The sequence below is a fragment of the Herpailurus yagouaroundi genome, unplaced genomic scaffold (assembly GCF_014898765.1).
Source record: "Herpailurus yagouaroundi ecotype Mexico unplaced genomic scaffold, PumYag 160, whole genome shotgun sequence".
NCBI lineage: Eukaryota > Metazoa > Chordata > Mammalia > Carnivora > Felidae > Herpailurus > Herpailurus yagouaroundi.
Window position 1 is genome coordinate 46,359,194 of NW_024412401.1, and position 21,957 is coordinate 46,381,150.

At 45.7% G+C, this 21,957-nt stretch overlaps 1 protein-coding gene and 1 long non-coding RNA gene across 19 annotated transcripts in view; one reads left to right on the forward strand and one right to left on the reverse strand.

Annotated features, from left to right (window-relative positions):
- Positions 1-21,957, reverse strand: part of DENND1A (DENN domain containing 1A) — a 511,997-nt gene that overhangs the window by 191,005 nt on the left and 299,035 nt on the right. For all 18 annotated transcript variants that reach the window (XR_005792696.1, XM_040482265.1, XM_040482264.1 and 15 more), the window contains one exon: positions 12,890-12,935. Coding sequence is in view for 17 of the 18 variants with exons in the window: in XM_040482265.1 (XP_040338199.1) it covers positions 12,890-12,935 (46 nt within the window). In the remaining variant the exon portion in view is untranslated. The remainder of the gene's footprint in view (positions 1-12,889; positions 12,936-21,957) is intronic.
- Positions 13,022-16,006, forward strand: LOC121034966 (uncharacterized). The gene is made up of 2 exons (XR_005792698.1): positions 13,022-14,324; positions 14,557-16,006. It is a non-coding gene; the product is annotated as an uncharacterized LOC121034966 (long non-coding RNA).

Here is a 21,957-nt window from a genome sequence, read left to right on the forward strand (position 1 = left end):
TGAGTTCGAGCCCCAGATCGGGCTCTGTGCTGACAGCTCGGAGCCTGGAGCCTGCTTCGGATTCTGTGTCTCCCCCTCTCTCTCTGCCCCTCCCCCACCCACTCTCTGCCTCTCTCTCTCTCTCTCAAAAATAAGTAAACATTAAAAAAATTTTTTTAAATAACTGTTTCAACCTTACTATATCCACAGACACTGCACTAAGGCTTACTACTGTCATCTATAAAGTATAATATAAACACTATTATTTTAAGATACCTTATTTCATCTGATCCTCAGAGCAGTCCCATGGAACAGGCATGATTATTCCCATTTTATAGCACAGAAGACTGAAACTCTTGCACCAGGCCCCGGGGTAACAACAGAGCCAGGCCTAGAGCTTGGGGTTGTCCGACCCCAAAGCCCAGTGGTCTCCTTCTCCTGTCTGTGCCGCCCCTTCCACTTTCCTGGCTTAGCAAAGACCGGACAGTGACGAGGTCACATATTTATTTTGTAACCTTCGTGGATAGACTTACCAGAGGCCAGACACCTAACAGCAAACAGACCCTAAAAGTTGGACCAGCATCATGTTCTTCTTTTGTATACACTAAACCACTTCACACAATGAAATAACTGGGTTTGGATTCTGGTCCTGTCATTTTTAGCAATGTGACTTTGGACGGGTCACTTAACCTCTCTGTGCCCAAATTTCATCATCTGTAAAAGGGGGCCACCACTATTGGAACACAGGCTTGCTGTGAAATTAAATAATGTGTGCAATGTGGCTGGCAGTATTTCAAAAACAGCATCCGTCCAATTTGAAACCGTGAAACTTGAATTTAAGAGTTTCACTGGGGGTATAAGGGGATGTTGATTCCCTAGTCCCAAAATGGTTTGGGGTCACCCTCCCATAAAACAGGACCTCATTCCTCCCACACAACTGCCACTTGCCATCATTCATTCATCACTAGGCACAGAAAACCTGGACTCCCATCTCCACCTGCCTTTTATTTGAAATGTCAATTTTTAAAGAGTGGAGAGGTTGGAAACCCAATTTAACAAGCACGCTGAAACATTGTTTATTGCCCCCATAAACATGGCTTAGTGAGAATTACGGACTTAATCAGAGTGAACTTATCTCCCGGTGAAAAGGAACACTTTAAATTTCAGAAATGGCACCTTCACTGTGAAAATCTCTTAACTTTTCAAACAAACTACAGGGGGTCTTAAACATATGGGCAGTAAAGGGGCAGCCATTACTGTGATTTGTCTTGCCCAAGAGCCAAGGAGCCCTAAAGGTCCATAACAACTTTAAGATCTAGGAAAAGTGTTTGGAAAATCATATTCAGGAGACACGTCTCTAAAAACACCCAAATGGTCTGCCGAGTGGGAAGTAATGCCCGTAGAGAGGCTCGGGATGGCCCAAGAGGACGGACCCCGGAGTCATTAGAACAGGGGCTATTTAATACAGCACTGAGAAAGCAAAGCTTTCCTCCTACGTGTAAGATTAAGCATTTAGCAATACGTAATACTTTGGTGACCTGCTTTTCGGAAAAGAGGTGTTACATAAATCACAAAGGCTGCTAACCGGTCTGTGCGTGCGTGCGTTTAAACCATTCCAGAGGATGAGGTTCTGTGAACCCCAACTTCCCAATGTGAAGCTTCACCAGGGCCGCTCTGATCATTCCAGGAAAGCTTTTCATAAAGACGCCCCATTTTGCAGAGAATGTATCAGCCTGGCTGCCAGAGGCAGGAAAGGCAACAGATATAAAATTTTATTATTTCAATGCCCCAGTAGCAGCCAGGAGGACTTAATGAAATCGCCAAGATTTACAATCTGAAACAGCTATTGCACAGACAGATATGGTTAAGGGAGCTGCGCCCTCTGACCTTTCAACCCTTTGATCCTCACACAGCAGGTGGCCTAGAGCCCCCTCCTGGGCATCTTCCCTCTCTTCCGACACTGCCGAACCTTGATGTGCAATAAGCCTGACCCTACACAGGTGACTCTCACGGTGCTTATCACCAGCAGCTGCTGCTAATGGAATGGCCCAAATCATTTGGCCTCGAGATTCTAGCTCCGAGACGGGGGGGAGAGGAGTCGGCTGCTCAGTGTCCAAACGGTGGGTGCCAAAATGATGCTCGATAATTCTGCCCCGAGTCCAGTTGTTTGGCAATGCTTAACGATGTCATTACAAAAAAGCTGTCCTAGAAATGGAACTCTGTCTCCTCCGATTTATACTTTGAGTTAGGGGAGAAAAAAAAAAAATCACCTTTTAAAAATAAATCACAAATCTCAAAAAAAAAAAAAAAAAAAAAAAAAAAAAAAAAAAAAAAAAAAAAAAATCAACCCCGAAGTCCCAAATGCATCTCTCAGAACTTCCCTAAAACCATGTGCAGCAAATTTATACCAATGAAAATCAAAACAATTTTTGGAAACCTAAAATTGACTGTTTTCAGTTCCATGAAATTTCATTTAAAAAGCCCCATATGCCAAAATGTCCAAATTCTCTTATTTTTAAAAATTGGGATGACTTCCAAACTCATAGCTATCTTTTTCTTCCTTTTTTTTTTTCTTCTAAAGCTAGGGATGGGTAATGTGCATATGTACTTATCAAGCTTCATAATTTAACCCATTCGGTCAGTACAAAATATCTGCAATAAAATGCTGAAGAGGCGGGATATAAATTTATTACCATCGAATCATTTAAAAACAATAGATGCCAAAGCTTAACAGGTATTATATTTGGTTAAAGCCATGTCCAGGCCCCTGGGCAGCCCCAGCCTGCGGCTTTTAGTTTCTGTCAGATATTTGTGTCTATGGAGGGAAGAATTTTACGCAGGACACATAAACCACTCTGTGGGATACTGATAACTTCCAAACACACAAGGAAACTTCAGCGCCACTGTTGATCAGGAAGAGCTCTGAGCCAGTGTTTTACTTCTAACAAATATAATGCGGTGGCCCCACTCTACCTGCAAAGGCCAGAGCTTAGGTCATTAATGTCCGAATCCAAAGGCAAAGAAAAAACTCACTCCTTGTGTAGCCCACATGGCGTAGATCTTAAATATTCAACTTTAAATGCATTTTGAAATCAGCTGAGAATCAAACAATATGTAAAGAGAGGTTTACAGACTCCAATTTTAGTCACACTTTTCTCTATGGGCGTTTAAGTTTAGTACAGAAAGCAGTTTATGGAGAAATCAGTTTAGCAGGGGGGAAAAAAAAGGTACGGTTACTACATCAGAGTTTGACCGCTTTGCACAAAATTAGTACTAAGCTATCTTCTTCACAGATGCCTACTAGAAACACTTTATTAATAATAATATCTACCATCCAGTGAGGGTCTACTAACATGCATGGAACGTCAGCCATGTTACTTCTAGCTGTCATCACTTTAAGGCAGGTGTCCCATTTCACAGATGGAGGTGTTAAGGCACACACGCACAGGAGTTCAGTGACTTGCCCGTGTCACACTTAGATAAATGGTGGAGCTGGGATTCAAACTTAGGTTCACTGCCTGCCCCAAAAGCCCATGGTCCACCCATGTCTTCCCCCTAAAAGCAAAAGAATAACACGCAATAATCTGTGCAGAAAATGCCAGATTCCAGCCTGCTCACCTATTGCCACGGCCCATTTAAAGGCCTTCCGAATCAATTATTTTAGGTCATTAAGAGGAAGTTTAATTTGGTTGACAAACACCCCTACTGGGGTGACCTCACATATCAACAACAAATGTCTGATGGTCACAAACTCGGACTGTGAGTCTGTGGAGCATGGTGTTAAACAAAACCACATGTGCCCGGATTCCAAGTGGGATCTGCCTAGGCCAAGGGTACGGCTCTTCAATCATCACGAGACTGGTCTCTGAGCTCCCACAACAGCCCCGCCCCTATTCACTTCCAAGGACTTTAAGAAGTCACCAGTCCCATGTGGCTCTGCTCAGTTAAAAGTGCCTTTGAGTTAATGTCAATTTAGAAAAAGTCACTCACTAAAAAATACAAAAGGAAGCTGAAAAAGAGGGCAGAGTCAAACTTAGGTAGATGCCTTTTAACTAGCTTTAAAGAAGATTTCTCGGTTCTACACAAATATCGATACACATATAGCCCCTTCCATTTATTTGGCACCTACCATGCGTCAGGTACCAATTCCCTCACTTGCTCCTCATTAAAAACTCCCACAAAGTGGGGAACATACCCATTTTATGAGCGACGTGTCTAAGGCTCAAAGAAGCACCCGACCTCCTGCAAAATCTACACTTCCTTCACGGGGGTGACAACTAGAAACGACAGGGCTCAAGTGCCACGTATACTGGCAGACCTTCACTCAATGGTTGATACCACTGAGTACTTCCAACACGCATCTCTTAAGAAGATAACACAATAATCCTTTTGCACAGAGTGGTCCAACTGTGTGATGCAATGACAACACCCTCCCCGCCTGCCAAACTGACCTCTCAGCTCAACAAAGGAGGTTGTTTAAAGCCATCTGGACTTTAACCAGACGTTAACTAGGGCTAGAATTTGAATCCAGGGCCATCTAACTCTAGAGCCCAAGAGTCCTTTTCACTCCGCCACACGCCCCCCTGCGTGCAGCTCTTTCTCTTAACCTGATAGGATTTTGATTAGTTCAAGCTTTCTCTTAGTAACAGTTTATAAACTAAATTTTCTTTGAAGTCGGTTTTCACATTGCTAAGCGGAACTTACATATAATGACTGGCTAAGTGATGATAGGAAAATTGGCAAACAAGAGCATCAACGATGGTTTCACATTTTCTACTGGGATTCTCCCTCATAAATTACTCAGTTTTTCTAATCTATAACAGAGGCTTATCTCATCTCACAAGAGAACATTTCAGTCACAACAAATTAGACTGAAAATGTACTGACTGCAAGAGATACTTAAATCAGCCAGAATTACTTGTTCCCTTTGATTACATAAATTACTACTAGAGCTTTAAATTGTTTTGTATTAACTAATTCAACATCAGGATAAGTGACATTTAAGAATCGCATTCAGGGGCGCCTGGGCGGCTCAGGCAGTTAAGCATCCGACTCTTGATTTCGGCTCAGGTCATGATTTCACGGTTGTGGGATTGAGCCCTGTGTTGGGCTCGGTGCTGAGCACCAAGCCTGCTTAAGATCCTCTCTCCCTCTCCCTCTGGCCCTCCCCCCAGCCCATCTCTCTAAAATAAAAAATTCTTTAAAACCTAAAACAATTCAGAAACAAAACAAATCCCACTTATTGTAAATGTAGAAGCCGCTGTGAAGAGGAGAGAGCTTCTGGGGGAAACTCATCAGGCACAGTCCAGGACCTCCTTCGGGCCCCAAGTTGAACGGAGCTTCTGAACGGTCACCCTGAACGCTGCGCGTGTGACAGACTCACATGTGACAATTCTGCCGGATAACAAACAGTATGCTGAGGAAATTCCAGCAGAGCCGAGCTACTGTCTGATTACTTTTTTTCTTTATATAATAAAGCAAGTGCCAGCAAGTGACCTAAACTTTGCTCTTAAGTATAAAGAATCATGTTTGGCGTGGTATTTTTTTTTTTTTTTTTACATATAATTTATTGGTGTAGTATTTTTAGAAAGCCCTTCACATCTGTTATATCACTGAATTCTCACAACTCCTTGAGGGAGCAAATACAATCCTAATTTTACTGACGAGAGAATGACATCGTGAAGAGGCTAAGTAACCCAGCCCCGGTTACAAGTATAGTCAGAGCCCTTCTCTGGACACACGAGGCCGCCAGACATGAACTCCCGGGTCCCTTGGCCACCATCCCCCGTCCGTGCACGGCATGGAGGCCACCCGAGAAGGAAAACCTCAGGTGAAGCTGGGCCTCTGCTCAAGACTGAGGCGGGGTTAGGCATGATCCACACGGCCTGAGTAGACGGCACGCAGGGCAGAGTCTCTGGGTCCTCACAACCCCATCGTGGCCGAGGGACTAGACAGAAATTATTTTACCTGAGCCTCAGCTTCCCCATTTGCAAATGTGGATACCCCTTCCTGGTGGAGAGATTCCGAGGAATGCTCCAAAGTGAAAATGGGTAAAGTACCTGGCACCGTGTCCGGTGTTGAGCAAGGACTCAGATGTCCCAACCCTTGGCCTTTCTTGCCAGAGCTCTCCCCGCGAGCCTGCGACTGAAACTCCCAGGTGGAATGTTTCAGGCAAATATCACCTTCTTACAAAGCAGGACGAGGACTACTCAGCACTAACAAACCTCACCCGGGATTTCTCAACTCCTGTGAGGATACATATACAGGTCCCCACTCCCATCTAGAATAGAATTGTGGCTCCGAGCTCTGCACCAGTCTCAGCTTTAACAAGGGTGAACTACATCTCATTACCCTCTACCTGTAGAGTCCTGCGAAGAAGCAAATGGCACGATGGTGAACAGGAAACACTCCCCACTCATATGAAACTGTTTAAAGATAAATATATATCTATTAAAAAAATGAATAAAGGATTAAAGGCTTTCTCTGCTGAGGGAAAAAGGGAAAAGAAAGAACTAGTTAAAATTGTGCCTACTCATTTGACAGAAATTCAGATTCTTTGAGATGCAAAGGCAGGGGGGAAGGGTTAATTTTCTTTTCTGTAAATAAGTAAATCCTGTTATTTTGTGTAAAAAGCCGCTACTTACACCGGGAGCCCCTCTGGCTCCCAGAGACTGAAAGGAGCTCTGCCTTGGCACCCGGGTGTGGCCTCAGGAGCGGTGCCTCAGGGCTGTGCCAAGCACCTGGTGCATCTGCAAAATCAGGTGTCTTTCTAGGAGCTCCCGCCAAGCCTCCCCAGGGAGAGGATGGCGAGAAAGAGAACAGAATGCTGGAAGCCTGGTCTCGTGCCCTCGTGAACCCATCACATGCCTCTTGAAATTGCGACGGTGGCAGAGGTAGCAAGGGGCCGGGGAATTTGGTTTCTGGGTCGCATTCCCCCTGTTCCGACTGCCAGTCTAAATGTCTATCTGCTGGGCGCCTGGGTGGCCCAGTTGGTTGAGCATCCAACTTCGTCTCAGGTCATGATCTCCAGGTTGGGGAGTTCGAGCCCCACGTCGGGCTCTGTGCTGACAGCCGGGAGCCTGCTTGGGATTCTCTGTCTCCCTCCCTCCTTCTCCTTCTCCTCCTTCTCTCTCTCTCTCTCTCTCTCTCTCTCTCTCTCTCTCTCTGCCCCTCCCCCGCTCATCACACGCACGCACGCTCTCTCTCTCTCAAATAAACAAACATTTCATGGATTAAAAAATAAATTTATATCCTCAAACTGGGCTGTAGAAAGAATATCTAATTCATGAAAAGTACTTAGAAACGGAGAGGAAAAGACAAAATCTAGTAAAAGCGGTGCTTAAACCCTCGAAGAAAGTCATCGCTGCAAACACCTCGGCCACAGCATGGTAGCAAGGGAGCCGTTCGGAAGCTTGGGTTTGGGATGCCAACACATCTGAATTTTATATATATGGTTGTGGTGTGTAATTTACTTAAGAATTACCTTGATCTTTATAAATATCAATTTACTTTATTAACATGGTTAAGCAGTTTCCAAGCATTTTATATGGAAGGACTGTGTTTCTAATGGCCCAGAAGGAGAAGGCCTGACCATGTCCCTCCCCTATTTACACACTTCAATGGCTCTCCATTGCCCTATAAAGTTCAAACTCTTTAACAAGGCTTACAAGGCCCTGGATGGCCTGGTCCTTGCCTGCCTACCTCAGCTCTGCTCTCTCCCTTCGGCTCTGTGCTCCCGTCACACACTGAACTACTCCTACTTCCTGGAAAGCTCCATGGTGGTCATTTTAAGTCTTTGCAGATGCTGTTCCCGGTTTCCCTGGCTTCAGCTTAGGTGTTCCCTTCCTGTCAGAGGCACAGCCCTCGAGGCTAGATTTGGTGTTTCCCCTACCGGACCCATAGCCTCCCAAATTCACTGTAATTACTTTCTACTTGCCTGCATCTGCTCTAGACGAAACCCTGTGAAGGCAGGGATTATGTGACGCTCACCATTTCGTACAGAACCCCTAGCAGGATGCAGTAGTTGGTACTCAGAAGGCTCTCAAAACATCACTGTAGAAGGGGACGTGGACCGTGTGCCCGGCACAGACCGGGCACTCACGTATGCTGGACACACACAGGACTCATGTATTTATTTAATCCTTCCCATGATTCTAAAAGATGGGTGCTAACCGCTATTACAGATGAAGAAAGGGAGAGGCAGAGAGACAACGTATCTTGCCCGAAATTACTACAGCAGGACAGTGATCAAGCAGAGGGTCGAGAGTGCATTCAAATTCTACACAAGGACCGCTCCCATCCCTGAAAAAGTGTCTCTAGCACTGCAGACCAGGAGAAAATAGGGCGACCACAAACTCTCCTTCCCTAGGTAATGAGGACGATGGCCCTGGTAACCTAAGAGTCTCTGAAACATGCTCCCAAAGCTACCGACTTAACAACGTAAATGGCTTTAAGCCCACTGAGGAAATAAAAACATCAACGGTTGTTGATCTCTGTTGAACTCTTTATGTGCCAGGCACTATGTGAGGCACCCAACAAGCATTATCTCACTGGATCTCCCAACAATCCTGTAAGGGAGATGTGGCCACTGTCCTTGTTTCATAGGTAAGACAACAGACGTTAAGAGGTCATTACCTTCCCCAGGATCACGTAAGCAGGAGGTTCGGAGGGCTAAAATCCAGAGTCCACGTTCTAACCACTGCACTTCACTGCCTCTGTGTACAGGTGGGGTATGATACACAGGCTAACCCGAGCCTCTGTCTGCAACTGTGCCACAGCTATCGCTTCTCCTTCCTCCCTCCTGACCACCGGGATACATGCATACGATATTCTGCCTACATCCCTCGTAGCACTCTGAGGCCTGGACACAAAGCATTGTTTGTGAGGCTTGGAGAGGAAAGTCTTCATTTATCAAAACGGAGAAGCACCATCCACCAGATGTAACCTGGCACCTGCCACCAGACCAGGCACAGAAGAGGGGCGGCAGAAACGTCTCCTGAACTGAACCGAGGTGGAGAGAATGAAAGGAAACAGGCCCTGTGGAATCTGGCCACGTTTCGGTATTTCCTAGCTGCCAGCTAACAAGATCACTCTCTCCAAGAAGAAACTAGGTCCATGCCAATACCCTTGGCTATCCTGCTAACTTACCACTAGCCTCAAATTAATGTTTGCTTAAATGAGAGAAAGAATATAAAAAGGCGGAAGGAGGGGTAAGAATGCGGATTGACTATAAACTTGTCACTTCAGAAGGAAGGCAGACTCTTGAAGGTGACTGGGTTACCATTCAACAAAAAGCAGGGGCACCCTGTTAGAACGGAAGACCAGAATGAGGTCTTTCCCCAAAATAACCTTTTTTTCAAATGAGAACACTAGGTTATAATTTATATTTCCTTTTGTGCAACAAATTTGAGTGTCATAAAAATGGTTAAAAAGTCTTCCTATGGTAGCTTTTTCTAAACTTTTATGAACATCTGCCACATTCATTTGAAGTTTAAAAAATTCTGGCACATATGCAAAGGCATAATAAGGTGCCTATAGCTTTCAAGAAAAAATAACAAGACAGTCAAAAATAAGCCTTTTGCTGAATTGCCAGTAAGAAAACTAGTGTGCGAGAGGAGATGGGCCTTCCCAAGCTCCTTCCTTAAAGAGCTTTCCTTTGGCCCCAGGTACGAGCTCCTCCCCAAGCGTTACAGCCCATGGTGCCTGGAAGAAATCTCAGGGAAGCATTTCTCTCCCTTGAAGAGTATAACAGAACCAGATAAACCCAATCAAAAAGAATGACTAGAGCATTCCGAGTCTGAGCTGAAATCCACGGGAGGAGATTAAGAGACTAAATTCCACGATTTGGTAGTTCACGGCTACCCAACACACCCAGGAAACACGACTTTGCTTGGAAAAGTGGTTTAGCTGGCCTCAAGAATGGGGCAACGACTGATCTGGCTTTTCTTTTACTGCTGATCACACAAGAATTTGGCATGGCAAACCCCTCCCCAACTTCAGTCAAACAGGTCTAAGACTGATCTTGCCCAATGCTTCCTGAACCTTCTCACGTAAAATCCCTCAAAGACTAAGGAAGGAGAGTGGATTCGCACCCATTCACCTAAAGGCAAAACTGTCTCAAGTTTCGGCTTCAGAATTTACGTATATTTTGCATTACATGTTTTACTACCAGAGGTCTTTTCAAAAATTCCTTACGATCATATAAAAAGTAAAACATTTACTCCACCTTTAAGTAAACTTATGGTGCTGGTTCCCCGGAAACAGTGAGGCTCTGAATGTGTCCTGGAATCCAGTTTTCCAAGCACGCACTCAATCCTTCTTTTCAGAAAGTACGTGCTCGGCGTCCTGCTAGGTGCTGAGGCCACCACATGAATGCAGCACAGTCTTTGTTCTCAAAGAACTCATACTTCTAGGGATGACGGAGAAGACAGAGCAGCAGACAGCTATCATCCGGGGCAAGAAGTACAGTACGTGAAAGATGACAACTGGGGACTTCTGGGAAGAGGTAGAGAAGGGCAAGCTTAGCCAGAGGGAGGGGGTGTTGAGGAGGGATGTGGGTGTGCTTATGGATCAGGGAGAGCACTGGCTAGCAAGGGACAGTGAGAGGACAGCAGTGGAGACAGCAGGACATGGGGGAGGGCAGAGAGAGGCTGGAAGGCAGGCTACGGAGGTACGGCGACGAGGCGGAAGGCACCCCACCACGTGTCGGGACTTTGGCCTGAGTTCATGTCCGTCTCCCTCTCTCTATGGCCTAGCAAACTGTTCAGAACACAGAGGCCTTCATTTTGCTTATCAAAGGAAGGAATAAGGCTTCACAGGAATCCAAGAAAGCAAAGAAAAAGGTCATCGAAGGCAGTGAGGAAGGAACAGGTGGAGAGAGATGTCAGAAACCTAGTGACTATTTCGAGAGAAAGAATGAGGAAGAGAGGAGAACTCAGCCATGCTTGGTGCCTCTGCGGGCAATGGTGCCACTCACAGACTGGGAACACCAGAAGGTTGTGTGTGCGTGTGCGCGCGCGCACGTAACGCATTGTCTGGGGAAGACTGAGTCTGAGACATCTGTAGTCCATTAGGTGACAATCCATCAGCACTTGAAACTTGGCATCTGAAGTTCAGAGAAAGAGAAGCCAGAGGAAGTTCAGAGCTGAGAGTCACAAATATCACATTGGTAGCTGAAGCAAAAGCCTTACGAGAGATGACTAGAGGGCATGTGGAGAAGAAAAGCAAGCTAAGACTAGAAACGTGGACAATGCTGAAGGTAAAGGGACATGAAAAGAGTCTGAAAAAGCCTGTACTAGAACAGCCTGGAAGGCAGGAGGAGGGGCCGGAAAGAGCTGTGGACTCTGATAGACCAAATGGTCTTTACATTTGTGTCTCAAACTCTGCAGCGACTGGCATGAAAGGTCGGTTAGAAAAGTATTCACTTTCAATTTCTCACACAGGAGCCTTGAATACACCCCTAAACTTGACAAACAAAGGTAAAACACAGAAGAAATCTCTTCAATCTGATCTAAATACAACATCCGAGATCGTCCATAAACTGTGTACTGTATGTGCTCAGGGCTGGGTGACGACAAGGAGGAACTGTTAACAGAATGTAGGAGCCACATGGCCGTCCTGTCAAATTAGAAATTTGAGCAGATTTCTGTGGTCTATTTTGATCAAGATTCTCAATGTCAAACAAACAGGTTTTTCGATAACCAACTTGTTTCATTTTCGTAAGCACAATAGCACAGTGTGCAACAGTTAGTGAAGAAGCAGGTGGTCCTCGTCGACGTGAAATGAAGGCAACAGAAGAAGAGAAGTAGCACTTCCTTTAAGACATGCAAAGCATCATCACAGACGGACAGGGCTCTAGATTTTCCCTCTGGGAGCTTATCTCCTGTGCAAAACAGGCAAGCCCCCCACCTCCCACCCCATTTTGCTCTAGTACAAATTTAAGCTCTCTCTCTCGAGGAGGGAAAAGCTTAAGGTTCATGTCTACAAACCAATGGCACTTACAAAAGCACACAAAAGCCCTTTAAAAGAACTGCTATCTAATTGGTACAGCCATGCAGAAAGCAATCTGGCACCAGATTCCTAGCTTTGACCAAGCATTTCTACTTTGGGGCGGGGGGGGGGGGGGGTTCTGTGCTAAAGAAATAAGTCAGGGTGCGGAGAGAGCCTTATGCATAAAGATGTTCACTGAAATGCTATTTATAATAGTGAAAAATGATAAACAACCCAAGTGTCCAACAGTTATAGGAAAATGGTTAGGTTGTGGTATATCCAAACAGTGGATGGACAGGCAACAAATTAAAAATTATTCATATTGAGAGTGGATTAACATATGTAGAAATCTCCATGCCATAATATTAAGTGAAACAGACCTAAAACTATATATATAATATGTACACATATATACATCAGTTATGCATATTTATACAAAATATATATTCACAGAATATAGACTAGGAGGAAGAATAATAAAATGCTAATAGTAGTTGAGTCTGAAATAATGGTATCGTGGACACTTTTCAACTTTCTTCTTTATATACCTACCTACTTTTTTGTACCATGTTTTTGATAATGAAAAATGTCGTACTGTTACAGTGATTTATAATAAACATCATTTTGAAAAGCAAACAATTTCCCTTCCCTTTCCTCCTGCCTCTCTGAACCTCTCTCCCTCACCCAGGAAAACTGACAACCTCCAAGCAAAGCGGAAAAACACTGGAAAGCAGAGCCCAGTGGAAAGGGCCTCCGCCGGGTGCTCAGCTCTGTGCACCTGCGAGGGGGCTGAGCATGAGGTGTTGGTTCGACACGCTCCCATGTGCAGAGCTGTGAATCCCGAGACTGTGTCTTTTCCACTGCCGCATAGCAAAACAAAGCCGCGAGTAGAGAGATCTGGGGAGGAAAGGCGCCAACTTACCTCCATTAAACTTAAATGGATTCCTATGAGGTAGGGCATGGGAGCACTGTGAAGAGAAACAGAGACACACAGCTGCTTTAATGTCTGTTGCTTCGACAGAAAATTACAGATGGTTCACTATTTGGAGAAAAACTGTTTTAATAAACGTATGCACAGTTACATTTCCTTTCACAACAAAAATCTTAATGTGACATTTTGTTCCCAAGCCTAGAAACTTCAGAAGAATTTCAAAACATGGGCAGCATTAGAGGCAGCATGGGCGGTGTGGGAAGAGCACTGACCTTGGTGTCAATCCCTAAGTAGCCCCATGTGAGCACACAGCCTCAGTTGCCTTATCTTTAAAATGGGATACCGGAATCAAACTGGCAGCTTGTGATCAGAACGAGAGAACATACACGCAAAGCAGTTAGTAGAGTTCGTGGCACAAATGGACACTAGTGACAACAAATCGCCACAGTTACAACAGAAAAAGCAGTTAACAAGGTTGGACGCAAGGTATCATAGGTTTCAAAGAAGACTGATTTTTTTTTTTTTATTTGATGTTTCCTTCTGACCTCAAGAGATGTGATCTAACTGTCCATTCTGACTGGCCTAAGTACATGGGGAACTTCGAGCAAGCTTCCCCTCCCCAACTGCACACACACCATCCAATTCAAAAAGCCCCTTCCGATTGCTTCATTCACAGGGCAATGGTTCCCTAAGTCATCAAATGAGCAGAAGATGAGAACCCAACTCCAAAGCTCTTAAAACCTAGGCACTATGGATTGATCTTCTTTGGTTTCAGGAGCGCGTGTGTGTGTGCGTGGGTGTGTGTGTGTGCAAGCATGCTCGCACACATTGTGTGCATCACATTATGATGCTACTTGCCAATAATAAATGTGCTAGGCGTTATGTGAGGAACTGCAAATTCATCTTTCCTAATCCACACCAACAATGGCATCAGGTAGGCTTTATCCCCAGTTGACAGAGGAAAGAATAGCCCCCAGAGAGCTGAAATCACTTGTCTAATGCCACAAAACACAGGAAGCAGCAAACCTGGGGTGGCTCTGAATTTCCTCCTTCTGGGCCACGCTGACTTCATAATACTGAACCTAAAGCCCCGGGACCCACCTCCCATGCATGTATTTCCTGGGGAGTAGGGGACGGCAGCCAAGGAGGAGGAGGAACGGAGTGTCTCTCCAGTATGCGACACATCCTATGAAAGGTCAAGGGTGTTCTGTGGGCGTAGAGGAAAGGTACCTGGCTCCAACCAAAGTGACCAGGCGCCTTCCCTCTGGGGCAGCCAGGAGGGCGGAAGTGCACCTAACAAGGATGGCTTTCTTGGGGACAGCGTTGGGAGAACCACAAGGGTAGAAATGAGAAAGGAGAGGGGTGCATCCACTTGAATACTAAGGAGTTTAGGCTTTATTCTGAAAGCAATCGATAGGGAATGAAGGTTTTTAATTTTTTTTTTCAACGTTTATTTATTTTTGGGACAGAGAGAGACAGAGCATGAACGGGGGAGGGGCAGAGAGAGAAGGAGACACAGAATCGGAAACAGGCTCCAGGCTCCGAGCCATCAGCCCAGAGACTGACGCGGGGCTCGAACTCACGGACCGCGAGATCGTGACTTGGCTGAAGTCGGACGCTTAACCGACTGCGCCACCCAGGCGCCCCAGGGAATGAAGGTTTTTAAACATCAGATGTGCATTTTAAAATTGCTCAAACATTTAAAAATAAGAGAGGGCACAATTCCCTCATTACCATTCAACAAATAAAATTCTTCAAGCAAAAATCCTTCCCCAGAATATAAAATGTCCTCCTCACTACAGATCTCAGCAGTAATAGATCTTGGGAGCCTGTAAAACAGACTTGAATATTAGCAGCACAGTTTGGGAACTATTCTTCTAGAAGACTTTTTGTGTTTGATAATAGCCAAAGAAAGAATTATGCACACAACTGCACTGAAAGTGGAGTTGTCTTTTCTGTGCTTTCTTCTTCTTCTTCCTCTCTCCTTTTTAAAAAAGGTATCTGCTGTGCACATTCAGCTTCTCTTCGCTTCTAGGGGCAAGGAAATGCCCTGCGATATTTTTTCCCCTTAAACTGTAAACCATTAGTTTAGCTGCCAGTTACACAAATACTCGAACTTCCCAGTGTGCCGGGCTCTGCTGTCCAAGCTTTCTCCAGGGTACGCTGAAATGAATGTGTTTCTAATTAAGTAGCTTCAGGAACACGACAGCTTCAATGTCAAAAATACAAAGTCTGAACCCTGGCAGGAAGTCTTAAGACTGCAAATGTCTCATCTCGTGGAACCTTGCCTAATGTAATGAAAGGAAGCAGGAAGAGAGAATTCCAGAAAAATGGCCACTTATTAATTTGTCCAGCCGCACAGCCTAACACATAGAAGGGAGGAAAAACTCCAATCTGTAACATTTAACCGAATCTTAGCAACTTTTCCAGCTCCTGCATTGACTCATGCAATTGACAAATGACGTGGGGTTTTCATCAGAATTTGAGAATTGAAATTCTAGCCGGTGAGTTAATGTACAGAAAAAGACCATTCAAACAACTGTGAGGAAAAGGTGAAAACAAATACGGAGCAAGTCTCCGTCTACCTCAAGTCTCTTCCCTGAAAAAGAAATGTTTTCTAGAATTTTAAATGCATAGGTTTTAATGCCATGCCCTTTTGTCCTGCAATAAAAATCAACGATATTTTGAAAGACAGGAACGGTAGTCTTGCAGAAGTGACTGCATGTGCAAAGAGGGACAAAGTGAGACTCACCATTCAGGTATCATTAGGTAGGCATTTTTTTTTTTAAGCCCAATAATTTTCCAAAGAGTAATCACGGCCAATCATAGAAGTGCAATTTCTTAGCCAAGTATTCCTAGGGCTGCAGCAGCTCTGTATTTAGAAAATATTGAAAGCACACTTACTCTGAAATCACAGCAGCCCCAGCTTTTGTATAAATGCAAATTTGGACAAATACCTTTTACACTGTCATCATTTGCTTACAAAGCCTCAAATACTTCCCTGAATTGACTGCATTTTCACTAGGCAAAGATACTAATTACAAATTCCAAGTGGGGAGAGGAAAATGGAAGAAAAAAAAAAAAAGGCAAAAGAAAAAGAACAGAAAAGAAAAGAAAAAAGAAACCCAGAGTCCGCTTAACATCTCAATGTGGCAAATATGTAACTGCGTAATCCTAGGTGGGTCCTGAAAGTTTCTGCTCTCCATAAACCTCAGTAGTTACTGCAGATACTGACTCGTTTTCTTTGGAAATCTTCTTTTCGTTGTCTTTTGATGGTAAGGAGAAATTTAGGGGAGAGGGGTTCCCATCACCTGAACGGTACTTTTGTTTTCACGTTTTCCTCACCCAACATTGGCCCACAATAAGGAACATATTTCTATCTTTGAAATTCTAGAGTGCATATAATTTTTCTCTCTCTCTCTCAAAAATAAACAAACATTAAAAAGGAAAACAATTTTTAAATAAATAAATAAATAAATAAATAAATAGGCAGGCTCTGTTAAGGTGGGAATCCTTCAGGACTACTGCAATAACGCACGAAGTGCCAGGCACAGAAACAGCACGTGGTAGGCTCGGTAACCTATCAAGTCCAGATGGGTTCTCTTTGAGTCCCTGACATGGCAGGTCCCACTGGACCCATTCTCTGAGCGCCCAAAGAATGGTTTGATTGTATCTCAGGAACAAGATACAATCAAACCTCATCTAGTACCTGTCTTCCTTTATTAGGTCCCCAAAAGAACTTGTCCGTTGCTTCTCAAGAACACAGCAATGCAAACATCTGCTCAACAGCAAATAAACAGCATGCTTATCTGCTGTTGGTGCCTTTCAGCATTCGCAGTGACTTTACGTTTTAATGGCGGTTCTAAGTGTGATGTTGAAGCCATTTTAAATGGCATTTAGACGCAACATGTGCAGAACCAATAATGCACATAATTAAAGCGGTGATAATGTTAACAGCATGACCAAGTTCACACAGAGGCAGGCCATGACAACTGTGTCACAACGACCCTATGGCCGATGGCAACTGTGGGATGCATGGTGCTTCTCCGAATAGCATAACAGGGTACGTCTCTATTAGGCCTTTGTTCTCTGGGAATTACTGCAGTATCTGACTTCATCAGTTACATTCTGGAAGAATAAAAACTATTCTTCCTTCCTTCTTCCCTGCAAAGGGAAGCTGGTGTCAAGGCAGTGACCTTTACCTGAGAGGTATGTTTAATTTGAATCCTACTAAGGGGAAAAAGAACTAATATTTATCGAGCTACTACAACCCAGCTGCTTTTAGGCGTTACTTACACACAGTTCTCAAGACAACACTGCAAGGTAGCACTATTATCCACATTTTCAGACGGGGAAACGGGCTCAGAAAGGTGAAGTAATTTGTCCAACGTCACACAGCTAGTAAACGGTGAACCTGGAACCACAGTTCCAACCTGGGGCTGTCGGATGGCTGTGCCCATGCTGTCTTCCGAAACACACTTGGTACTCAAGCCAAAAGAAGTGCTGATGTCCCAAGGGGGCTACTCACCCAATCCTCCTATGAACTCAGGCCTTTCTTACAGCTGAGTTCTACGCAGGAACTCATTCCCCACACCGCTATGGCTCCCGCAGACTTAGGAATGGTGCTGCAGCCCCGTTCACGATTACTGCACTTCCACAATTTGTTTCATTCCCTTCTCCAGACAACTAGAGCCCTCTTAATTATGTTCCCCTGAGGTGAGTGGCTACTAATTGGAAAAGAGTGAGGTTTAATAAAAGAAGGTTGGCTGCTCAAGCCACAAAACAAAGCTTCCCAGGACAAAGGGGGAGGGGCGGGAGGGCCCCCCCCACCCCCAAGTGAGAGACACCTCTTCTTCGACCTCAGGAAGGAATCGGCTACTAGCCCCTGGGGCTGGAGGGGGCGGGGAGGGGGGATGGAAGGTCCACTGCTTTGCTCATCCCCATAAAAATGCAAAGTCAGCACTGGAGTTTGCATGCTGCAGGGCCCAGTGGACCTCTCCGAGGCACACACCTCCTCAATCACATCCCAGACGGACCGGCTACGGGGAGCCCAGGAGTCTTTCCTCAGTCCACTCCTTTCAAAGGAAAGGCAAACTCTGAAAGAAGTCTTAATCATTTGAGCTTCTCTTTCTTCTTTGGAAAAGAAACAAAAGCGCAAATACAGCTTGCCAAATGGTTTCCAATTCTGCTCTGAAACAGTGGGGCCCGGCATGGGTGGGCAGGTTAAAGGACAAGAGGTGAGGGAAAGGGCTCGAGCGAAGACCTCACAGCACATCTTGTCAGAGAGCGCACACGATCGTAGTTCTGGTCTCTGACGGATGGCGTGCAGGCCGGTATAAGGGCCAGTGTGCACAGGGAGTCGACAACAGCGGCCACCGTTCACCGCACGCCCGCCAAGAGCCAGCCAGCATCAGGCTAGGGGCTCACCAGGCATTTTCTCGGCGGCCCCTCGCGGCAGCAGTGTGAGGCAGGCACTACTGCTACTGCCACCATAAAGGTGAAGACATGAAGGTCATGCAGGTCACACAGCTGGCAAAATGACAGAACAGACCAGAACCCAAGTCTGCTCTGCTGAGACAAGACGTTTCCCAGAAGCCCAGCCTCGGCGAGGCCAGTGGAAGGAGGAGGGGAAGGAGATTAGATCTCCTCTAATCTGCTTTCTGAGGGCCGGTCAGCAGCTGGACCAGGTCTCAGCCGTGTCACATCATGTGCCGTCAATGCCAATCCCCACCTCCCCTCACCAGAGGAATCCTCTTGTTCCCAGCCTGCCTCTGAGCCCTTAGTCATACGGTGTCCCCTGGGCCTCAAGCGCTCTTCCTTCAGGTCCTCCTGAACCTGCGTGCCCATTAAGCACCACTTCTCACAGAACCCCAGTGGTTGCAAACACCTCCCTTCTTAGAGGCTTCTGTGTGGGTTGCCCACTTGGCATAAAGCACAGGTTAATTTGCACAGTTATTCTAGATGGTCAGCCACAGGAGAACCCAACTGTTTCCTGTTTCCCGGAGTCAGAGGGCTGTGCAGGAGGCTTTAGCTACCTTATCTCATTTAATCCCCCAAAGAATCCAATTTATACCATCCATTTTACGGATTAAAAAAAGGATTCTCAGAAACCTGCCCATGGTCACAGTTAATGGTGATTCCAGCTCAAATCCCTCTACTGCAAAGTCTTTTATACCACTCCTGCTAAATATGAACCTCCCTTAACCATTAAGCTAACTTAAAGAAAAAAAAGTCATTTGACAACTGTAATTGAAAAATAAAACAGCAAGTAGATACTCCACAGAATAAATCCGTTAGCCTTACTCCCTTAAATGAATTGATACTCTTTTTTTTTTTGTTCTAAACAAGCTTTAAAGCAGGTTAACACAGCAACAAAAGCAGGAAAGGAAACAGGGGCAAAGGGAAAAATCGCAAGCTGGGGTGAGGTTTCGCACACTGGCTGGGAGGGCCACAAATTTGGCTGTGACGCTCCAGCTGCCGACACCCACCCAGGAAAATAAGATCGTAACAGGATTCACGGCGTCCGTAGAGAAAAATAAACTAGCCGCTCAGGAGCTTGAATTTTAAAAAGGCAACTGGGGACAGAAAAGAGACAACTAACATCTGATGGCACATTTATTATGTGCTCAGTGTCTTTCATATGCTGGTCCGTCAACCAACAAATATTACTAGGTGTCAGGCATCACATCGGGCTGGGGACACAGGAGAGAACAGTTCTGGTCCCTGCCTATCCGGAATTTACAGTTAAGAGTAGGCATTAAATAAGCGTATTAGAGTATGTGTATAAAGTGCTATAAGGAAACATACGAGGCGTGGTGGGGCGGACCTCAGATGACCTCACTTCATCGTGGCAGCAGTCTTGAAAGGCTGATCTCCATAATTTACAGAGGAATCTATGGCTCAAACAGATTAAATGACTCGACAAAGGTCACAGCTGGTAAGAGGCAGAAAATATGGCTTGAAAAGTGGAAGGGGCACAAATGCCATGAGTTAATCAAGGTTCTCTTAGGGGAAAAAGGTATTTAACTTCGTGCCTGGTTTCCACCCCGCCGTCCCTGATTTATGAGCAATAGCCCAGGATGAGGACCCGTGAGAGGACAAGAGCAATCCCAGACCGGGAGAGGAGGCACAGACCGTCCACTTTCATGTGTGCTTGGGTAGCCAGAGCACAGGGCTCACAACAGTGGGGGAGCTGGGTGTGCATGGTTCGGGCGCTAGAGATGGTTTGCTAATGCGACACATGTCTATCGCTGCAGCTGATGCATGAAAGTGGGGAGAGGGGACAGTGCCCTTCTGAGTGGGGCCCAGTGGCTTCCTGGGGTAACCCTGGAAGGGGGGGGGGGGAGATGGCTTTCAGAGCTTTAAGCCCCCCGAACCCAACCTAAACGAATACATGAGCTACAAAGATAACGCCTGGGTGAAAACCTGGAAAGGTCAACATCAAAGCCTGAAGTGGTCCGCCCTTTTGTGCCTCCTCAGTCTACCGGAAGGAGACATACTTGGAAAACATCAAGCAGGGCTCCATGGCTAAGACCGCTGCAGCAGGAGAAGTTAATCACAGAAAAAAAAAAAGGTCAGGAGACAGGGCTCTCTATTGCCCCAGAGAGTTCAATGAGAACCATAACAGCCGGAGCCAGATGCAAAGGGAAATCTCAAGTTGGGATCCACCAACAGCCCGTGAGACTCTCATAGAAATGCAGGAATGAATGAGGGAGGTTTGAAAGAAATGAGGAGAGAAAGAGAGAGCGTGAAAGAGGTTTATGGATAAATCAAAAGAAAGCAAGCCCCTCTCGTCAATGTAAAAATTCAGAATGCAACTAGTAAGTGGGGAAAATTTCTTCTTTTTGTCTTTCCAGGACTAAGATATGTCACGTGTCAAGATGCACGGCATCCAATTACTTCTTAGCCTGGCCTCTCAGTCTTTCAAATATTTAAGGGCGATCACAAACCCACTTTGGTTGAGAGATTATGCTGAGCCTAGCACTGTGCTGGTGGCCCCACGGACTCTCCCTTGTCCCAACAATGGAGAGAGCCAGGGGCACTTGTCCCCAGAGTCCTGCCATGAGGTAACTTCCTCCACTGCTGAGGCACGACGGCACTACTGTGGCCCCTGCTCTATTGGTGTCCAGGAACGTGTCCAGAATCTTTTTGCTATAGAGACCGCTATGCCACAGAAGTGCCACAGTCTTCTAAGTACTGGGTCTAAGACAGGCTCCATGTCAGGGAGGAGTGAGGAATCAGACACAGAATGTGTCTCAAGAAATGGAAAGCCAGGCCAAGGCTTGGTCGTATAAGCAGAGGTCAGGGCCAGCTGTGTTCCAGGGAGTCGAGTCAGACACCGGGGCAAGGGAGGCAAGCTGTGCTGCCCTGTAACACATCAGGCAGCAGGGCGGGGACTGGCAAGGTGGGCCCAGCAGGGCGGGTTCTGCCGCTCAGAGGTATATGTGGCAGCAGAGGAGATGGAGGGCCGCAGGGCGGGTGGGTGAGCCGACAATCCCCACCCCCAACTGCGGAAGGGCCAATCCCGTGGTAAAGGGGCACGATGTCTTCTCTAACCCTGCAAGTCTCTGCCCCGTTGCGGGCACTCAATGCTGAGGCCGGACAAGCTGTTCCGCTGCATCCCTAACGTCTGGGCCAACAGGGGCACCTTGGAGGGGACAAGTAAAGGGTCTGATGCCAACCACCTACATGGATTGCTCATTTTCACATGACATTTGCTTTCTGCTGGATATGTTTGTGGAAGGTTAAAAAAAAAATGTATGTTTTAAAATAAGGATGAATTACCTTACTAACAATAAAGAATGTATCAAATTTCTAATGGATCCAGGTCAGGATCCATTGATCACTGAGCTCAGGTCATGACCTCGTTTCATGATCTTGGTTCGTGAGTTTGAGCCCCGCGTCGGGCTCCGCGCTGACAGCTCAGAGCCTGGAGCCTGCTTCAGATTCTGTGTCTCCCTCTCTACCCCTCCCCCACTTGTGCTCTCTCAAAAATAAACAAACATTAAAAAATATTTATTAAAAAAAAATCTAATGGACCTGGAAATAGTGGTGATGGT